The 20801-nt window shown below is 54.2% G+C and overlaps 1 protein-coding gene across 2 annotated transcripts; it reads left to right on the forward strand.

Moving 5' to 3' along the window:
- Window positions 1–3628: 3628 nt before the first annotated feature.
- STX1B (syntaxin 1B) lies at window positions 3629–18951 on the forward strand. 2 transcript variants are annotated; one of them, XM_068968669.1, is made up of 10 exons: window positions 3629–3658; window positions 12131–12205; window positions 12414–12513; window positions 12617–12691; window positions 15584–15657; window positions 16058–16166; window positions 16345–16418; window positions 18275–18412; window positions 18502–18612; window positions 18871–18951. In XM_068968669.1, the coding sequence occupies exons 1-10, from the start codon at window positions 3629–3631 to the stop codon at window positions 18949–18951; spliced, it is 867 nt and encodes a 288-aa protein (XP_068824770.1). The 2 variants fall into 2 exon arrangements, with proteins under 2 accessions (XP_068824770.1, XP_068824771.1); XM_068968670.1 differs by lacking the exon at window positions 18871–18951 and having other exon boundaries at window positions 18275–18427; window positions 18563–18589.
- The last annotated feature ends 1850 nt before the right edge of the window (window positions 18952–20801 follow it).

The raw sequence follows: 20801 nt of genomic DNA on the forward strand, positions 1-20801 counted from the left end.
GAGGAGAAGGGGACGACAGAGGATGAGATGGCTGGATGGCATCACGGACTCGATGGACGTGGGTCTGGGTGAACTCCGGGAGTTGGTGATGGACAGGGAGGCCTGGCGTGCTGTGATTTGTGGGGTTGCAAAGAGTCGGACACGACTGAGCGACTAATCTGAACTGATAGCGTACACCTACAAGTTATACTGTATATCAATTATATTTCAATTTTTTAAAATCCTTGCTCATGGAACTTGTTTCCGTTGTCTTTATGCTGGGATAACGGTATGAGGGAATATGCTATTCATTCTTCTCTCCATTCAGATTTTTAGTGAACATGTATCTTGTGCCTCACCTCGTGTTGATTGCTGGGGAGAAGCAGAAATGAGTCAGGCCCAGGCTAGTCTAAGGTGGAAGCAGACTCGGCCCACACCTCGTGAGGCTGTTTGCCTGGATGGCTGGGAGAGGCTGGAACTAGGCCTTGGAGAATGAGAAGTCTGACTGTCAATGAAGGGAGAAAACAGCATACCTGGCAGGGGAAGCCACACAGCCAAAGACTCCAAGGTGTTTGGGGTCCGTGGTGTCATTAAGGCCTGGGGTCCATGCAGCTGGGAAACAAGTAGTAAGAGAGATGAGATTGTGGGGATGGGGACCAAATGAGAGAGCAGCTACTGAGTGTAATCCGGGAAGCTGTGGGGGCGGGGGACGTTGACTTTGTTGATGTTGGGGATTGATATTATCTCATTTATTAGGGAAGCACTAGCATCTGAGGCAGAGAAGGCAATGGCACTCCACTCCAGTACTCTTGCCTGGAAAATCCCATAGATGGAGGAGCAGGGTAGGCTGCAGTCCATGGGGTCGCTAAGAATCGGACAGGACTGAGCGAGTTCACTTTCACTTTTCACTTTCATGCATTGGAGAAGGAAATGGCAACCCACTCCATTGTTCTTGCCTGGAGAATCCCAGGGACGGGGGAGCCTGGTGGGCTGCCGTCTATGGGGTCACACAGAGTCGGACACGACTGAAGTGGCTTAGCAGCAGCAGCAGCAGCAGCAGCAGCAGCATCTGAGGATGTGAAGGGAAAGGGTTGCAGGTGAGAGGAGCAGAAAGAAGGGTGTTCTTTTTTTTGGTCACGCTGCATGGGTTTACACTTCCCTGGTAGCTCAGCTGGTAAAGAATTCACCTGCAATGTGGGAGACCTCGGTTTGATCCCTGGGTTGGGAAGATCCCCTGGAGAAGGGAAAGGCTACCCTCTCCAGTATTCTGGCCTGGAGAATTCCATGGACTGCACAGTCCATGGGATCGCAGAGTCAGGCACGATTGAACAACTTTCATGTTCACTTTGCACAATTTACGGAATCTTAGTTCCCCAAAGAGGGATTGAACCCTGGTCCCTGGCAGTGAAAGTGCTGAGTCCTAACTACTGGACCACCAGGCAAGTCCCCAAGAGGGGGCTGCTCTGACGGTCTGGATAAAAACCAGTGATTGCCTAGACTGACAAGGGTGGTGGGGATGGATGGAACCCAGGAGACAGCTCTAGATTTGACCATGGAGAGAGGGGCTGGAATCTTGTGGTTTTACAGGAATGGGCTTTGTCATCAAAAGGTTCAGGCAAGGACTTCCTTGATGGTCCAGCGGTTTAAACTCTGCACTTCCAAAGCAGGGGGTGGGAGTCCAATCCCTGGCTGGTGAGCTAAGATTCTGCATGTGGCATGTAGGCAGAAAATAAAAATTTAAAATAAAAAAGTTGCAGGCAAGAGCACCATCCCTGCCCTTTGCTGTTATTTAAGCATTTCAAGCCTGCTTCCTGATGTGGATGCTTGGGATAACGGCAGTAGCTGTTATGAGTTTGGGAGAATTATGGGGGCTCCTCAGTGGAGCACCAGGGACTTGGCAGATGCTTGGAACATGGTAGCATTCTTTGGATGGGGAGGGAGCCAAGAAGAGCTTTCTATCTGCTTTGAGGGGCTGAGTGGACAGAGATGCCCTCTTTGATGGCGAGCACAAGAAGGGGCTCATTGGGAGAAGGGGAGGCCACCACAGTCTTGGTGGTCAGTGCCAAAGCCCTGGCCTCACTCAAAATAGTTATGGATCCCCACATCTGAGATTGCAGTTTTGGTGTCTGTTCTTGGTGCTCACTCAGTGCTCAGGCACATAGTAGGTGTTGCCCTGAGGACCTGGCATGCAGGTATAGCGTGGATACTGTAGTCATGTCGGCATGGCTGAACCTGGGGAGGTGGGGGGGGTGGGTAAAGAAAGAAGAGACCCTGGGAGGAGGCCCAGGAAATCCTGCTGCGGAGGGGAGGTGGAAGAAGCTGGGGGTCTGGATGGATGCTGGGAAACAATCTCCAGAGTTTGGAGGGGAAGGCGTGGAAGGCAAGAGGCAGGTGGGAGCCAAGGAGGGCAGGGTGTCAAGAAGAGAGGGGTCCTTGGGGTCATGCATCACTGAAAGATCATGGAGGATAAGGCCTGGCGAGCAACTGATGGATCTCACATAGAGGAGGTCACTGGGGATCTTTGAAAAAGTAGGTTTGAGGCCTTTCGGTGGCCAAGGCCCCATTGCAGGGGTAGAGAAGTTGACGTGATGTTAAGCCGTGAAGATGGAGAGAGGAAAGGTGGTCATGAATGAACAGGACTGGGTTCTTGGACCCTTGAGGTTACCAGAAATCCCCTCCCAACAAGGACCAATTTTGTTTTGACGGAGCCACCTAAAGATAGGCCAGGTCTCCAGAGGTGGTGAGCCCCCTGTCCCTGGAGGTAGACAAGCAGAGCTCTGAGACTCACGTTGCCCGGGGACTCTCACACTTAGAGTGGGGAAGGTCGTGCAGAAAAGGAAAAACAAGCCCCATGTCCTTCTCAGCTAGGCTTGACTGATTCCTTGCATCACAAAAGCCACCTAGAGGGTCACTTTCGCTATTTCTAGTGTCCAGAAAGCTCCCCGCAGGGACACACACACAGAGGTGGTCCTGCCCAGACTCACAAGGATACTCCCAAACATAAAATATAAATTCTATCCGCATCTCTTGGTGTAAAGGGATCCACGGCACCGCTTCCCAGGCTGTTCCCTTGATTCATTCCCTGACCCCTTCTTTCTGCCATTCCAACCGCCACCCCCACCCCACACCAGCATCTCTGCGCCTCCAGCCGCATCTCCTGCCTCTCCGCATCTCTCCCTGCTTCTGTGGCTCTGCCCTTCCCCACCCCCCTCTAGGCCTCTCCCGTCTCCCTCCCTCCTGGGTCCCCCTCCCCGGACTACAACCCCCAGGCGCCCCCAGCCCCCGGCGCTGCGCATGCCCCCTGCTCCCCGCCCTCTCCTGGTTCCCCCCTCCCTCCCTTCCTCCTTACCTCCCTCCGCCCCCCTCCCCCGCGCTCCAGCTCTCCCGCATCCCTCCATCCGAGCCTGTGCCGCAGCCGCATCGCCACCGCAGCCCCGGCAGAGCCGAGCCCGGCCCAGGCCCCTGCCCCTACCCGGCCCTCAGCCCGCCGACCCCGACTCCGCCCCCGCCCGCGGGCCCCAGCCAGTGGCCCCGGTGCCCCCCCGGCGCCCCCAGACTCCGGCCTCCCGAACCGAGGCAGGAGGCAGGGAGCAGAAGCAGAGACAGGAGAACGAGAAGGAGGAGGAGGAGGAGGAGGAGCCGTCGCAGGATGAAGGATCGGACTCAGGAGCTGCGGAGTGTGAGCCTGGGGGTGGGGAGAATGGGGGGGCGGGACCCCAATATTGGGGGACGCGTGGGGGTGGAGTGGGGGAGGTGCTGGGACGTGGGGGCAAATGATGAGGCGGGAGGTTGGTGGCAGGGGCGCCCCAAGATGTGGAGGCACCTGCTGTCTCCAATGAACCTGCATTTTAGGGCCAGTGGCTAGAAGGGGTTGAGGCCATTAAGACACGCTGGGGGCAGGAGAGGTCTCAGGGACCCTGGACACCCCACGTCCCCAGGCGGGCCCTGGGGTCTCATCTGAGGATGGGAGAGAGTGAGTGTGGGGAGAGAACTGGAGGGTGCTGTCATCTGCTGGGCTGATTTGCTGAATGAGAGGATGTGGGCAGTTCCTGGGCCAGGCTGAGCCTAGTGGGACCCAGATTTGGGGGCGGCCGGGGGGAAGGACACAGGTTGGGACTGAGATGCTAACTGAGCAGTGAATGAAATGTGTGTTTGTGTTGCTCTCCGTGGGGAGGGGGCACCTCTCAGAGATGAGGAGGGAAGGGGTGGCCTCAGGAGATGGCCAGAGGCCAGGGCCCGACAGAGAGTGATCCCAGAGGTGGGAGAAGGGGCTGCAGGAGAGACCGGAAGGAGGTTCCTTGTACAGGGCCCTGGAACTGGGTTGTGTGCCATGGACTGTGCCCCACTGCGGGGAACTGGGGCATCCTGAACGGTCAGGGGTGAGCTGGCGTGGGCCCCCGGTCTGCAGGCCCGAAGAGGCCTGGCTCCAGGAGTCCGGCCAGGCAGTCAGTTGGATTTGGGTGACAGGGGAGGCGGGTGGCACAGTGTCTGCAGTGAAAGCTGCCATTTGGAAGAGGCTGGGGAGTGGGGGCTTGATGGGAGTGGGGGCTTGATAAGAGTGGTTTCTGGGACTGGGAGGAGGCTAGGGGCATTGGAGAAATGACCTGGGGCCCAAGGAGGCAGAGCTGACAGCCTGCGGTGTGCTCAGGGCCCCGGGGGTTATGCTAATAAAGTACTAGACCCAACTGATGTAGCCTGATGCACTTGACTAGGAGCTATTGGCTGTTCCCCTTGGGTTATTATCCCATTTGACAGATGAGGAGATCGAGGTTTGTGATGGGTAGGAATTTGCCCAAGGTCACCAAGCAAGTGGATGGGAAGATCAGACAGGAATCTGGGTTTCCCGTCTGCCAAGTTGACATGTGTCTCTGCCTTTTTAGCCTTTGAAAGAGAAGTCTCAACCCTGGGGGTAAAAAGCTGTCTTTGGAGGGCCCCCTGGGTTTGGAGATGGGGAACCAGGTTATAGGAAAACAAAAAGAAGGAGTTTGGAGGCAAGTGACTGTTGCCTCTAGGAGAAATGGGTTGACAGGTGGGATGGAAGGAGAAACGTGGTTGAAAGAAGGAATTCTGAAGGTTGTTGTTGTTGTTGTTGTTTTTCAATTAAATTTTGAGTTATACACTCAGGCATCAGGAAAATGGGAGTGATATAAATAACCAACATTCATGTGCCAGACACCGTTCTAAGTGTTGTATACATATTAACTCATTTTGATCCTTGTAGCAACCCTAGAAATTGGTGCTAGCATTATCCCATTTTACAGATGAGGAAACTGAGGCTCAGAGAGGTTAAATAACTTGACCAAAGTCACACAGCTATTTAAAGGCAGGCTGGCTCCAGCACTGATGCTTTTAATTCCCCTTCTCTCCCCATTTTCATTCAAAATAGGTTGCCATCCATAATCTCATTAGACCCTCACCTGGTAAGGTAGGCAGACTGAGAGACTGCTTCATTTTATGGTGAAAAAGACTGAGGCCTAGAGTGGTTAAAACTTGCCCAAGGTCACACCACTAGCAAGTGAGGGAGTCTGGATTTGAACCCAGCTCTGCTGTTGCCAAGACTGTGCCATGTCTCCAAAACCCAGCGAGATGGAAAGCAAGGGGTGAGGTGATAGTGGAATCATGGTGTGATTAGAGAGGGGGAGGGAAGAGGCAAAGCAGGATACACTGAAGGCAGTGACGAGAGTCTTCATCTGAGTGGGTCAGGGACCCCCTGCCCCAAGGGGAGGCATCCAGTTTGCTGGGGCTGCTGGGGGCAGCCGGTGGTGGAGGTGGGACGGGGGTGGAAGGGTGAAGGTTGCTGACTGAATGCTGATGGCTCTGGTTAGTCATGGCTCCAGGAAACTGGAGATTCAGGAGGGCATGTGTGGGGTGGGAAAAAGCTTCCAGATACAAGGAGTGTGGGGGTCTCCCCACCAGAATTGAGAATGAAAGGGATCAGAAAGTCAGTGATAAGAAGGGAGGTCAGCCTGGGGGGTCCTGATTGTCTTTTCCCAATAGCACTTTAAGAGGTCCCAAGGGGTTTATCACATAGCACTCAAGGGCACAGGTTTGGGAGTCAGACTGTCTGGGTTCAAATCCTAGCTTTGCTACTCCTGTGTGACCTTGGGTAAGTTGCTTAACCTCTCTGGTCCTCACTTCCTTCATGAATGAATTGGGAATAGCAATGGGACCTGCTTTGGAAGGCTATCCTGAGGATTGAGATTATGCCAGAGGCTCCTAGAAGAAGGCCTGGGCTTAGCATTGCTCCATGGGTGTATGTTATTCTACAGCTGACTCGTTTATTTCTCTTGAGTCTCCCGTCAGCCCCCTGGGATGGGCAAGATGTGGCCCCTGATTTATTTTGAAGTACATCGAGGGCCAGAGCAGTAACCTGACTTGCCCAAGGTCATACAGCTGTTGATGGTAGAGCCAGGGTTGAACTAGGGTTTTCTGTTTCCACATCACCAGGCACCTTTGGTTGGCAACTGGGAGTTGCTGGGCTGGAGTGGAGGCTGCAGGAGGGAGTCAGTTGACTGGACGGGTGTCTCAGGGTCCAAGGAGTGGGTCCAGGGATGGCTGAAAAGGAGAAGAAGAGAGCAAGTGAGGTGGAGAGAAGGGTTACAGAGCGAAGCCACAAGGCGATGGGTTGTGGGCAGAGCCTGCGGAGGCAGTTCTGGAGTGGGAAGGCGGGGGTGGGGGTGGTTGGGGAGACTGGGGAATGGGGGAGGGGAGCCTGCAGTGAGGAATTTGAGGGCCCTCAGGGGTGGGATAGGCACAGTAGATGCTTTAGAAGTGCAGACCTGATGCAGCAGAAGGAAACAGTGGCCCCACATTCTCCATCAGGGACCAGGAGAACCCTGGGTGATGGGTTGATAGCCCCCAGCAGCACGGGGCTTGTTTCTGCCATTCAGACACACAAGCTCCCCCGGCTTGAGGGCCTTTGCACCTGCTGGTCCTTCTGTGTGAATGCTGTTCCTTCTGCCTGAACACTGTTCCCTCTGCCTTGAATTCAGTGTCCCCCAGGTTGTGGTGCAGTTAACTCCCTGGGCCTTAGCTCGGATGTCAAACCTCGCCCACGGCCATTTCTATCACACCTCCCGCTTTATCTCCTTCCTGCTATGTAAAAGGAGCCCAGTCTGAAATTGTCTTGCTCCTTTTGCACGGTCTATCTCCCTTCCCTGGAATGTCAGCTCCCTGGGGGCAGGCCCCCTTCCTGGCTTGTTCTCCGCAGCACCCAGGAGAGAAGTGGACACTGATCAGTCACGTTTGTTAGATAAATGACGACCCTGTGGGGCAGAGGGAGCGTGAAGGAGTTGGTGGGGAAGGCAGAGAAGAGAGGTAGGATTCGGGAGGCTGCACTAGATGCTGGGATCGAGCAGAGGCCCGGGTCAGGGAGACAGATGGACCGAAGCAGGGGGTGCAGTGGAGAGAGGCTGGTGCCTCTAGATCAAAGGATGCGTGTGCCCCTGAGAAGCAGGTGTGAGCATGTGTGTGTTGTGTGTGGGGGGGCATGCATACGTGTTTACCCAAACACATACCCACTCTATGACTTCTTTTTTAATTTTTTTGGCTGCATCATGCGGCATGCAAGAATCTTAGTTCCCTAACCGGGGATTGAACCCGTGGCCCCTGTAGTAGAAGCTCGGAGTCTTAACCACTGGACTGCCAGGGAAGTCCCCACTCTATGACTTTTCTACCACCCAGTTCCAGTCTCTTTCCACCTCTGGTTTAGTCACCCTCTTGTCTGTCTCCATGCTGGACTCGCTGGCTCACACTGCCCCACTCCCTCTGTCCGCGCATGTGTTGTCACCACGCCAGTGACACACCCATGAGGGCCCCGGGTGTCTCTGATCAGGAAGGACTGAACCCAGAGGCTTGGATCTGATGTCCCCCTGTGCCCAGGACAGTTCCAGAATGTGCCCAGGACTTCCACACTCTCCCATTTCATCCTCCTGAGCGCTTGAGGAGTTGGCAGGCAGTAAAGAGCAGACCGCCAGGGCTCCAATCCAGGCCCCACCCTGTGGGCTCCCCATCAGCTGTATGATCTTAGGCAAATTACTTAATCTGTCTCTGCCTCTTTGGTCAAATGGGAATAAAAAGAGTATCTACTTCCTGGAGTGGCTGTAAGGATTAAATTCATTCAGGCAAAGCACTTGTAACTGAGCCCAATGCCTCGTTATTGACACCTATGTGTTTGATGTGTATAATTCTTATCTTCATTTCAAACATGAGGAAACTGAGGCTTCAGCTGTCCCTAAGGTGGATAAGGGCATGTATGATCATCTTTTCCAAGGTATTCTTATTTGTCTGCAGCCTGTTTTCTTTTTAGGCTGGTTAGCTTCTTCCAGAAATGTAGGCTGTGCTCTTGATGAAAAGTATGCATATCACAGAGTGAAGAGGGCCCACCCATTTCACAGATAAGCCAGGGCCCAGGGAGGGGCCGCAAATTGCCTAGAGCCACCCAGCAAGTTGAATGGAGGCTAAAACATCTGGCTTCCTGTCTGGGCTCTTCCTGCAGCCTGGCACCTCTTCCTGGTTTTCTGTCCCAGCCACGGGAGTTCAGCAGTGCTGAGGACACAGCAGAGACAAGTCTTCAGGGGCCAGGAAGAAACAGAGGGACAGGAGGGAAAGAGCCTGAGATTAAGCACCAGACAGTTCAGGGGCTAAATTCACTTTAGTTCACCTCTGACCTTATTTGCTGTGAAGTCTTAGGCAGGGTCAGGCAACCTCTCTGAGCCTGTTTCCTCATCTGTAACAGGGGAAAGGCAGTGGGTACCAGCCAATCCTCCCTGAGCAGTAATTATTTCTGGCAGCATCTGGCATTCTCTTCTTGCCTGGTGGTCTCATTGCCTCCTCCAGCCCACCATTTAGGGAGGACTCTGGCTTCCCTGGTGGCTCAGATGGTAAAGAATCGGCCTGGAGTGCAGGAGACCTGAGTTCGATCCCTGGGGCTGGAAGATCCCCTGGAGAAGGGAATGGCAACCCACTCCAGTATTCTTGCCTGGAGAATCCCCGTGGACAGAGGAGCCTGACGGGCTACAGTCCATGGGGTCACAAAGAGTCGGACACGACCGAGCGACTAACACTTCTACTTTCTTGACTTTATTGCCATTCAGCAAATGCAGAGACTGAAGCTCAGAGGGAAGAAGGCGTGTAGCCCTCCAGCTGCTGACCTGGGCAAGCATGTTCGCCTTTCGGTGACTCAGTTTCCCCACCTATAAAAGGGGGCTATTGTGAGAATGAAATGGATAAATAAAGGGAGTGTGCTTAGAACAGCATTTAGCACATCATCAAATGCTGTGTAAACATTTGCCATAACTGGGCTTCCCTGGTGGCTCAGATGGTAAAGAGTATGCCTGAAATGCAGGAGACTTGGGTTCCATCCCTGGGTCGGGAAGAATCCCTGGAGAAGGGAATGGCTCCCCTTCCAGTATTCTTGCCTGGAGAATCCCATGGACAGAGGAGTCTGGCAAGCTACAGTCCACGGGGTTGCGAACAGTCGGGCACGACTTAGCGACTAACACTTTCATGAGCTTTCTCTGACCAATGGTCAACTGAAGAATTTCAGTGAAGATTAAATGAGATAACAAGAATGCAAGACCAAGGGCAAAGGCGCTCTCAGATGCTAATATTTTGCTAGGTTTTCAGGGTGCAGAGCTTTGCCCAGATTGGGCCTTGTCAGGAGGGCACCTGAGAAGGGAACCCTCTGGTGGTGGAGTGGCCGGTAGGAGGCAGTGTGGCCTTGAGCCACAGAAGAGGGTCTGGGAGGAGGCATGTCTTACATTACGCCTCTGGTTTCCCAGCCCTTCAGCCTGGGTGCCCTTGAGCAAGTCCGTTTCCTCTTCCCCCTCTGCCCGCCTGTTCCCTCATCTGTGAAATGGGGACAGCTTTTTCGAGGGCTGTGGTGGTAAGGATCAGACGAGATTATAGATGGAGAAGTGTCTGGAAACTGGAGAGGAGTTTAGCTCTCGGTTGCCTGTAATTAGTGCACCAACTAAGTCATCCTTGGGGCTTGTACCTTTCCTCCTCTCTCAAGGGCAAGTAAACAGGCAGCCGGGACCTGGCCCTAGGGACCACAGGAGAGAGGGAAAGAGATGAGACTTGAGGAAGTCAGCGCTGGGTTTCCCTGGTGGGGAACTAAGACGCATAGAAAATCAGCATGGGAGGGGAAAAAGAACAGGAAAGTTTCCAGACACCTGGGCCAGCGAGAGGCCTCATGACTCGTGGGCAGCCAGGCTGCGGGCCAAGTGCTTGAAGGCAGAGAAGGAACATGCCTTCGTGGGGCAGCGGCTTTTTGAGGCTAGCACCTCATGGGAGGCCGGTGAGTCCTCAGAGATGAGCCAAGCAGCCCAGAGCCTCTTGGGGCCAAGGTCTGCGGGTGTGGTTCTGGGTCAGCTGGAGGCTTGAAGAGCCAGAAGTCCCCTCAGGGTCCCCAAGCCCCACCGGGTACCACCCCTCCTTCTGGGGGCAGCTGTGGGCCAAGAAGAGGAGCCCCCCTTTCCCGGGAGATACTTGGAGATGAAATGGAAGTGCTGAGCCCATTCTCTGACATGGCATGGGGAGGATCCCTGGGGACCATCTGAGCCAGGCTTTGGTGGAAAGCTGGGGTGCCTTCAAGAGGGTCTAGCTGGACGTCTCCATTGGTCTCTTCCTTGTGCTCTCAGGGCTCTCTGATTCCAAGTTAACCGGCTGTCTAGATCGCATCTAGCTCCCATCTGGCTCTGTCTAGGTTCGATCTCAGCTGTCTGCGATCTGTCTGCGTGAGTCTGGTTGGGTCTGAGCTGTCTGGTTTCTGTCGGGTCCTGTCTGCGGTCTGCTGGGACCCTGTCGAGGTTCTGGGCGAGCTCTCCTCTTTCGATCTCATCCGGCAACATCCCCTGCTAGACACTTTTGGCTCCTGTCTTGATTTCATTCAGGCTCTGGTCATGAGATTCTGTCTGAGTCTTGGCTCTTTTTCTTTTTTTTTTTTTCTGGAAATCAGGATGAATTCTGTTTAAATTTCTGTGGAGGCCGATTAGGGCTCCAGATGTAATTAAGTTTAATGTAGCTCAGCTTTGGCCCTCAGACTTCTGTCCCGAGCAGGGTCTTGAGTAGGGAGTGTGGAGCACTGGGGAGCCCTCCCTGCCCCCCTTTCCTCCTTCCTAGATCTGAGTGAGCATGCGAACCTGAGGCTCAGAGAGGCTGGGAGCACAGCCCCAGGGGGCCCTCCCCAGTGTCCCAGGGGGCGTGGGGGTGGTGAGCTCTGCACGTCTGTGTGTCCACATGTTCAGAAGACAGCTCTGCTGTGGGCCTGTGTGCGGGTGAGCGTCAGCACGTCAGTGCAGCTCTGTGTGGGTGTCAGGGGGCCTATTTCTGTGTGCCTTTGTGTCAGCCCTTCTGTCTGTGTCACTGGCCTGTCTGGTGGCCGCGGTGGCGGTGTGGGAGGGCGAATCCCTTTGTGTCTCTGAGCCCTGGGGGTGGAGGGCTGAGCAGCTGCAGGTTGCAACTGGGAAATCCAAGCAAGGGAGAGTAGGTGGGTGTGAAGTTGGAAGAGGCTGGATGAAAGCAAGTGACTGCACGGAGGAAAGTCGGGGAGGGGTGAGAATGGGTGGGAGGAGGAAGGTCGGGGTGCTTTCTGTGTCTCTCATCCAGCCCTCCCCAGGCCTGACTGTGCTTGCTTAACTTGATGCCCGCCACTGGCATGAAGTGACCTTGCCTAGGGGACATGGCCGGTCGTGTTGGAGGCTGGAGGGGAAGAGAAGGGAACACAGTGAAGCCTGGCGGGAGTGGCTGGGGGCATGGTGGCGGGGGTCAGGCTCCCGGGACTCCACGTCAGACCCCTTCTCGCAGCCCAGAGCCAGTTACTGCCAGGCTGACATTTGGCCGGTTTTTATAATATGGAAATGCTTCCACACTGGTTGGATAAAGCATCTGTCCAGAGCGCCACCCGCCTCCAGGGTGACAGCGCTCTCAGGACCACTTCTACCCCATAAGGGTGCCTTTGGCTAATTCCCTCCAAGGGGTCCTTTGGGCTGTCAGCCACCCGGCCTCCGGGACCCTGTGCCACAAGACACTCAGTATTTGTTATGACTTCTGGGCGCCCTTCATGTGACCCTTCCCAGGACCCACACCCTGAGCCTAGAGCTCGGAGCGTCAGGACTGCTCACAGACCCTGCCTTTCTTTGCCTCCCAGGCGAAAGACAGCGATGATGAGGAAGAAGTGGTCCATGTGGACCGAGACCACTTCATGGATGAGTTCTTCGAACAGGTAACAGAACCTGACCCCCAGCCCACACCTGCCTTCTTCCTGGCCCCCCACCACCCCCATCCCTCTCTCTACTCCTCCATCCCCTTGGCCTTTTACCAACCCCTCTGGGTCTGGCCCACTTCCCTGAACCCTGACTGAGCACCCCCCCCCCCAAATCCCTTTGTCTGGCCCGACGACTTGGCTGGGTATAGCCAATTTGCTGCCCCAGGTGGAAGAGATCCGGGGCTGCATTGAGAAGCTGTCAGAGGATGTGGAACAAGTGAAAAAACAGCACAGTGCCATCCTGGCCGCCCCCAACCCGGATGAGAGTAAGTGCTACTGCTGGGTAGTTGGGAGCTGGGTGCAGAAGGAGGCTGGGGTCCCAACCCAAATGTCTCACCCATCCCTCTCTTCCCCTCGCCTCCCCCTCAGAGACCAAACAGGAGCTGGAGGACCTCACTACAGACATCAAGAAGACGGCCAACAAGGTTCGATCCAAGTTGAAAGGTGAGAAATGCCATCCCCTGACCAAGGAGGGAAACAAGTCTGCCTTCCATTGGACTAAACCATGACAAATATCTACAAACTTCCAGGAGTCAAATTCCTAAACAGTGAGAAGGCATAAAATCCCAGATTTTCTGATTTGCTCCAGATTCCACAGAGAAAGATACAGACAGGATAGGGAAATGAGAGAGAGGAGGGTTTCTGTCCAAATCGCATCTGAGCTCTGCTGGTTCCATCAACAACAAGGTCTGCTGAGAAAATACAGTCTTCCAGGTGGCTTTCGTTTCACAGAGGCCTCATTTCTCCCGAACAGGTGCCGGACATAACGCTCAGCACCCAGTAGGTGGGCTCAGCAAATGCTTCTGAATTGGTATCCTTAGCTCAGGACAGATTGGACTGTGTGGCTGACACCAGGGGGCTGGCAAGCTTGCAGGAGGGACTTGCCAAATGCTCATGTATCCACTCTAATTTAAGGACTTGGGTGCTGGTAATAACCACCTTCCCCCAAAGCATTGTGGGTTGGGAACCTCCTTGTCTGTTGGTGCCAGGGGAATTCAGCAGCGTTACCATGATGTTAATTTGCGTGCTCCTGGTAATTCAGCATCAGAAAACACTTGCCAAGCACTCCCCTGTCTGAGGCACGTTGCTGGGCTCTGGGGGGAAAGGAGTCATGTCAGATGTCTGGCCCTGAGCACAATGACCTTGGTCCAGGGAGGTGAGGACAGGGACTCCATGCTTTCCCGGATTCAACAGGAGGTCATATGTGAGCCTCTAGTGCTGATCTGTAAGCCCTTTGCACTTAGGAGAGTGTGCTGGAAAGCAGAATGATCCAAAGTGGGAGCTGACTGATTGCAAATCCAGACAGAGGGAGCCCACTTCCATCATTAACTCATTCTGGACAGGCACCCTACCCTCAGCTCCCTCATCAGTACATTAAGAACTACTGAAGCAGTTTCAAAGCTGGGGGCATGGGGTGGAGTTTGTTCATTTTTCTTTTTTGGGGGGGTAGCAAAATCTTTTTTTCCTAAGTGAAATCTCACCCCAAATTCCATTATATACAACACATAAATGTCAGACTGTTCTGGCTAACCGGGGGGTGGGAGTCCCAGAGCCCTATGCACCTGGCTTCCCATCACTCCTGGGAACAGCCACCTCTGAGGTTCCTTTTCAGAAGCAGGGATCCATGGAACACAGTTTAAAAATCCCTGTGCTCAGCAATTTCGTTGAGCCTATGGAACTCTGACATTAACACACTGTATAAGACCATGACACGGGTTCAATCCCTGGGTTGGGAAGATCCCCTGGAGAAGGGTGTGGCAGCCCACTCCAGTATTCTTGCCTGGAAAATCTCATGGACAGAGGAGCCTGGCAGGCTACGGTCCATAGGGTTGCAAAGAGTTGAACATGACTGAAGTGACCTAGCATGCATGAGACCATGAGGAGGGCTGTATGGTTTAGGAATTCAGAAATAGCCAAGAAAGAAGCTAGGAAAAGTGGCAATGCCTTAGAGAAGCCGACCTTTCAGAGCTCCAGAAAAAGAGAGTCTTCTCCATCTTCCTCCAGCTCTGTGGTGCCATGACCTCTGGCTTTGTCTGTGACCTCGAAAGGGTTGTTTTCTCCCTCTCAATCTCAGTTTCTAGTCTGAAATCTGGACTGCTATCACTGAACTCCCAAGATTGCTGGAAGAAGTCATTGAGACCTTATTAAAGGATCCCTTCCTCCGGGATGTGACAATAGGGTCCCAGTCTAAGGCCAGCGATTCCAACATCCTTGGGTGTGTGTTTCTGGACTTTTCCTGTAGCAGCTGGAACAGGGATGTCACTCATTCACTGGCCCGCCATGGCTGGCAGGGGAGCGTTGGGGTGCCATCCATCCTCATACCTCCACCGCTGCCAGGAACAGTGAAGCAGTGTTCTTAGGAATGGCCTGGAGGCTTTTCCCCGTTTGAGAGGGCCTGTGTTTCATTAAGGCTGCATTTCCGGAGCCCAGCTGATTTTACTCACAAGCTCCTTTATAGGAAATGTGAATAAGTGTGGGGAGTGTATGATCTAGAAGCAGCAATCCCAGTTAATCTGTGTGCTTTTCCAGAACATCCTTTAGCAGTGGGGATTCCTGGCACAGGGATCATTTTCTAAGGCAGTGTGTGTGGGTGGGCTCAGTCATGTCCGTCTCTTCCATCATCTCCGACTCTTTGTGACCCTATGGACTGTAGCCCCCCAGGCTCCTCTGTCCATGGAATTCTCCAGGCAAGAATCCTGGAGTGGGTTGCCACGCCCTCATCCAGGGGATCTTCCTGACCCAGGGATCGAACCCACATCTCTTATGTCTCCTACATCTATAGGTGGGTTCTTTACCACTAGTGCTACCTGGGAAGGAGGAGAGCTGTTTTCTCTGTTGGAACATCCATCTGCTTACCCTGGAATTTTCCAAGGAAAGGGCGGCCAGTAGAACCTGATGCGCCTGAAACTCCTTGCAGTCCACTGGAAAAGTGCCACTATGGGTTCCTGACCTTTTGCTGAGGTTGCAAAAAGTAGAGAGTATCCTCCACTCCCATTCACACAGAGGATGTTGACTGGGCGACTGGGCAGGAGTTACAAACTTTCAAAGACCCAGTCTCTCCATCAGAACAAATAGCCCCCCTCTGTCTGGTGACCAACTGACGGTCAATCTCCCCTCCTACTTGCCTTCCAGGCCCCCTCAAACCTTGGTCCTTTTATCCGCCGGCCTCCTGCCTCGCCACCCTGCAGTCTTAACTGCCTGCCCTTGCCTGGGTGTGACATCTGTTCACAGGCCTGCGGCCTGCCTCAGGATGTCGACCCCTTCATATGTCCCTAGCCTCCGCCCCACACGCCCCGGGTCTCCCGCCCGCCCGTCACTGCGTCTTCTTTCCCACAGCGATCGAGCAAAGCATTGAACAGGAGGAGGGACTGAATCGTTCCTCTGCGGACCTGCGCATCCGCAAGACCCAGGTAGGAGGCAGCGGCCAGGCACGGTCAGGGTCAGGGCCAGGACCAAAGCAGAAGGGACCTGGCAGGGGAGGAGTCCAGGCCGGAGCCCTGCCTGCGGGGGTTGGGCGGCCCAGAGCAGGCGCAGGTATGGGGCGACTCCGAGGAGGAGACTGGGCGGGGCGGGGCGGGGCTACGGCGGAGGGCGGGACGCGCTACGACTCCGTGCTCTCGCCTGGCCGCTTTGGTCGGTTTGGGCGTAGGATGGAGGTATTGGGGCTAAGGAACTGCGCTATTATGAGGGGTTGGGATCGTGGCCCGAGCTGAAGAAAGCGCCATAGGCCTACTCAATCCCTTCTGCCCACTCCATCCCTCCACGGTCTCTGCTCCCTGCCTCCTAATGTGTCTGTACCCCCCACCCCAGCACTCCACACTCTCCCGGAAGTTCGTGGAAGTAATGACTGAATACAACGCGACCCAGTCCAAGTACCGGGACCGCTGCAAGGACCGGATCCAGCGGCAGCTGGAGATCAGTGCGTGTGACACCCCCTACCCCCAGCCCTCCCACTCCCGCCGTCGCGTACTCCTTCCAGGCAGGCCCTTCCCCTCGGTGGGCCGTAGGCCAGGTGGGAGGGTGGGCTCCGGGGTCCCCTCACCTTAGGCCCCCCAGGCTGGCCCAGTCACTGAGCAGAGAGCCCTTTCTCCCCACAGCCGGAAGGACCACAACCAACGAAGAACTGGAAGACATGCTGGAGAGTGGGAAGTTGGCCATCTTCACGGACGATGTGAGCCCCGCGTAGGGGTGGGGCCTGTACTTGCAGAGTATTCATCATTCCTCCCCAGGCTTAGGCTGAACTCAAGGTCCTAAGTCCACCCTGAGATCCCAAGCGTGGGGAAGTCTGAATCTGGAACTGGGGAATTCCGTGGGGGCTGAGCAGAAAGGCACCCTCATAAAAATGGCAGACGGGAGTGGGCACTGTTGTAGGCACTGTACCTACTAAACTCCTTTACTCCTCACCACAAGCCTCTGAGGCAGCTGCATTTCACACATGAGGAAATCTGACCCAAATTTAATCAAAGAGCTTAAATGACTTGCCGAGGTCACACAACTAGAGTCAGAGCAAGGATGCCGTCCAGTCATGACTCTTCAGTACTAGGATACACTTCTCCCTAGTGACACAGGTCATTTCACCAAGTGACTAATTTGCCTACGTTTTGAAGATTAAAAAAACAACAACAACGACTAGTTTTAGTTTTGCTGAAGTGTTGCCCTTGCCGCCTCGTCTGTGAAACAGACGGACTTTCCCTGGCTGCACCTCTATCACTGTGGTTCTTCTTTCTCTTTCTCCACTTTTGCCCTGGCTGACAGGTTCTGGCTCTCTTTCTGCTTCTGGTGGGTGCCAGAATTACTCTGGTTTAGGTTTCTAGACCAGGATTAAAGTCTGTTTACTGACTGTCTAGCAGTTTCCAGCAAATTGTTATTTAGAGAATTGACTTTGTTAAATTAGCTTTGAGAAAATCGCTCATGGGCCAGTTAGCCTGGAGCCCTCCCAGACAGTTCTTCCCAGGATGTCTGTCAGTCTGCCTGAGAGTAGAGGGAAAGCTGATGAGTGGTTCTCAGGATATAGAGCTGATCCCTGCCAGTTGACCCACCATCATTGTGGTGCAGGGTTGTCAGTACCTTGCCTGAAGGCTGAACAGGATGCAAATGGGCCCTAAAATAGTATTCACTTCTAAGGTCAGGGAAGGCTTCCTGGGGAAAGTGGCATTGAGCTGTGTACCTTAAGAGACAAGGAGCATTTGGACACTGGAAGATGGGCAAACGACATTCCAGACAAAGAGGACAGACTGAATAAAGACAGGGAGAGTGGACCAGTTGCCAAAAAGCCATTGGATGATGTGGGCTCTTATGATTTGGGGAGATAAGGACAGAAAGGAAGATGGGATCTTGATTGCTTAAGTAAAAGGTGTGTAGACTGTGGGTAGTGGGAAGCCCTGGAAGGTTTTAGAGCAGAAGAGTGGCTTTCTAAACAGTGAGTGGTTTGGAAAATGAGTGATCTGGCTTTTGTAGGGAGGCAGTATACCTGATTGTGTTACCGTGTCCACCATTGACCAGATGGTGGCCCCCAATCCTAGTGGGGGTCCAGGACCCCCATCTCCCTTCCTGTGTATGCTAAAGGCTTTTTGAAAATATATTCATTTATTTGGTTGCCCTGGGTCTTTAGTTGTGGCACACAGGATCTTTCAATTATGGCCTGTGGGATCTAGTTCCCTGACCAGGGATCGAACCTGGGACCCCTGCATTGGGAGCACAGAATCTTAGCCACTGGGCCACTAGGGAAGTCCCCAAGTTTTACTTTTTGTAATTTAACACGTCTCTTTAGTGGTTTCTGTGTGCCGGGTACTATTCTAATCAATATACACATAGTCACTCAATCTTCACACGGCCATGTGAGGCAGACACTGTTAGTATCAGTTTTCTAGGTGAGGAAACTGAAACTCCATGAAGTTAAGCAGTTTATCCACAGTTACAGCTAGTAAGCAACAGCCCGATTTGAACCCAGATGCTTTTCTGGGAGTGAAGGGATTGCAGCTCCCGCCCACCCCCCAAAACTCACCCTTCCCGCCCCCATCACCCTAGATCAAAATGGACTCGCAGATGACAAAGCAGGCGCTGAACGAAATTGAGACGAGGCACAACGAGATCATCAAACTGGAAACCAGCATCCGTGAGCTGCATGACATGTTTGTGGACATGGCCATGCTGGTGGAGAGCCAGGTACTGCCTCGGGGAGCCTCGCCCGGGTCCCCCGGCGTCCCCTCTTCCAGCCCCAGTTCCCACCCCTCCCATGCATGTCTCCTCCACAGGGCGAAATGATTGACCGCATTGAGTACAATGTGGAACATTCCGTGGACTACGTGGAGCGAGCCGTGTCTGACACCAAGAAAGCTGTGAAATATCAGAGCAAGGCCCGGAGGGTGAGCGGGGGCGGGTGGGCCTGTGGAGCAGGTGGGCTGAAGCCGAGCGGGTGGGGCTGGGCTCAGGCCGGGGCTGAGGTGAGTGATGACATCCCGCCAGAGGCCTTATCTCGGGTTCTGACCTCTTCCTTTTTTTTCTGTTTTCTCTCCCCTCTTCTTTTCCCTCACACTGTCCTCCCCGTCCATCTGTCGGTTTGTCTGTCTCTTTATCTCTCGGTCTCCCTGTCTCCTCCCTCCCCCCGGCCTTCCTGCCTGCAGAAGAAAATCATGATAATCATTTGCTGTGTGGTGCTGGGGGTGGTCTTGGCGTCATCCATTGGGGGGACGCTGGGCTTGTAGGCCCCCCCACCCTATCCCTCCCAGATCTTTCCCCCACCACATCGGGAGCAATACCCCCACCGCCCCTTCACTCCATCCCCTGCTCCAGGCTCACCCTCAACACAGGCAGCCCCCCTAACCTTTACCGCCCGTCAGACCCTGGAGTCCCTGGACCTCCCCCAACCATGGACCACCCTCGCCCCCGCACGTAGATAGCAGCAGGCGTGATTACACATGCACACCAACATGCATGCCGCCGGCACATGCTCGAGACGTGTGGACACCCCAGCGTGTGTGCGTGTGTGTACGTGTGTAACTGTGTGTACAAGCACCTGATCACCCTTCTTGCCCCTCCACCTCAAGTCTGTGTGTTGTCCGAGCTTTCCCTCTTCCTCTGGGTTGTGTGGACTATGGCCGGGTGTGACACAGCAGCCCACTGAGCCACACTCTTCTGTCTTCTGTAAACAAGGTTTTGTGTGTGTGTGTGTGTGTGTGTGTGTGTGTGTGGTCACAGATCCATGGATACACAGTTTGTGTCCGTGGAATTTTGTGTTTGAGTGTTTCAATCCAATGTAACAGCACCGCCTCCCTTGACATGCCCCCTTCCCCTGAGTCTTCTACAAATGGGGCAGGTTGTATGTGTGCAGAGGTTCACACTCATTCCCTGAGGATCCAGGTTGGTCCAAGTACACACAGGTCATGGCAGACACCCCAGCATGGTGTGGAGCCAACCCTCCTGGCTTAGTCACCCCTGGGGCTGGCCTGTGTCCTAGGGAGCACATGTGTGCGTATGGGGTTCAGCCGAGGCAAGCAAGTAGACGCATACATGTGTAAATAATCTAGCTTAGCCTGTATATCTGTGTGCATTTCCCCTGGCAAGTCATGTGAAGTGTGTGTGTGTGTGTGTGTGTGTGTGTGCGCATGTGCATATCTAGGCTGTGTCTAAGGTGTCGGTAGGTGTTCTCTTGAGATAGAACCCTCTACATTTTGCATGGGACACCTGTTTTGGATGGGCACAGAAATCTATATTTCTACGGTATCTCGAGTACGTCTGCAAGTGTGTGTGTGTATGTGTGTGTAGAGGATTTCTACATAGTGTGTTTCTGCCCCCCTGTGTATGATACCCACATCCGTTCACCTGCAAGGACCTGTGCCCCGTCCAAGTTTGTTGATCCAAGTTATTTGCTCGCTCCCTCTCTCCCCAGAGCCGCTGGCTGCTGTTGGGTGTGGCCACACGTGGCTCCATCAACGTTGTGCAATGGCCACTTCCTGCCCTGCGTGATCCAAGCCCCTGTGCACACAAGCCCACATGCTTATCTTTCTCTGTCACGTAGGCCTGGGCGTGTAGAAGCTGGGACACCTCAGTGTCTCCTACCTGCCACGGGGATGAGGCCACACCCAGGCACACACATATGCACACAGGAGCCCAGTGCATGCTGACACCAGCATGAAGCCTGTAGAGGTTGGCACCGGGGCACACGAATGTCTCCTGGAAAGGCTGTTGGTGGGAAAGGCTGTTGGTGGGAAACGCTACTGACCAGGGGAATGGCAGGGGCTGCCCCAGGCTCTCAGAATGAGAACGTTCCTGAAAATTACCTCAGAACCGAAAAGAGGCCGGTGATGGTCCCTACCACCCCGTCTGATGCGCTGGCCTTTGGGGTTTAGGGAACTGCTTATTTCAGACGTACTGGAGTGGGCTGAGTCATGGGACCCATTCCCTGGACATGAGTACTGCCGCAGTGTCACCAATAGCAGTTGGCCCACAGGGTGAGTCAGAGTGGAACACGGGCCCGGGTTTGTGATGGTGAGGAAGGGGCCAGCTCCTCCCTTGCTGCATAGACAACACATGCATGGCTGGATTTGTGCATTGG

This window comes from Capricornis sumatraensis, chromosome 3 (assembly GCF_032405125.1).
Source record: "Capricornis sumatraensis isolate serow.1 chromosome 3, serow.2, whole genome shotgun sequence".
Taxonomy (NCBI): Eukaryota; Metazoa; Chordata; class Mammalia; order Artiodactyla; family Bovidae; genus Capricornis; species Capricornis sumatraensis.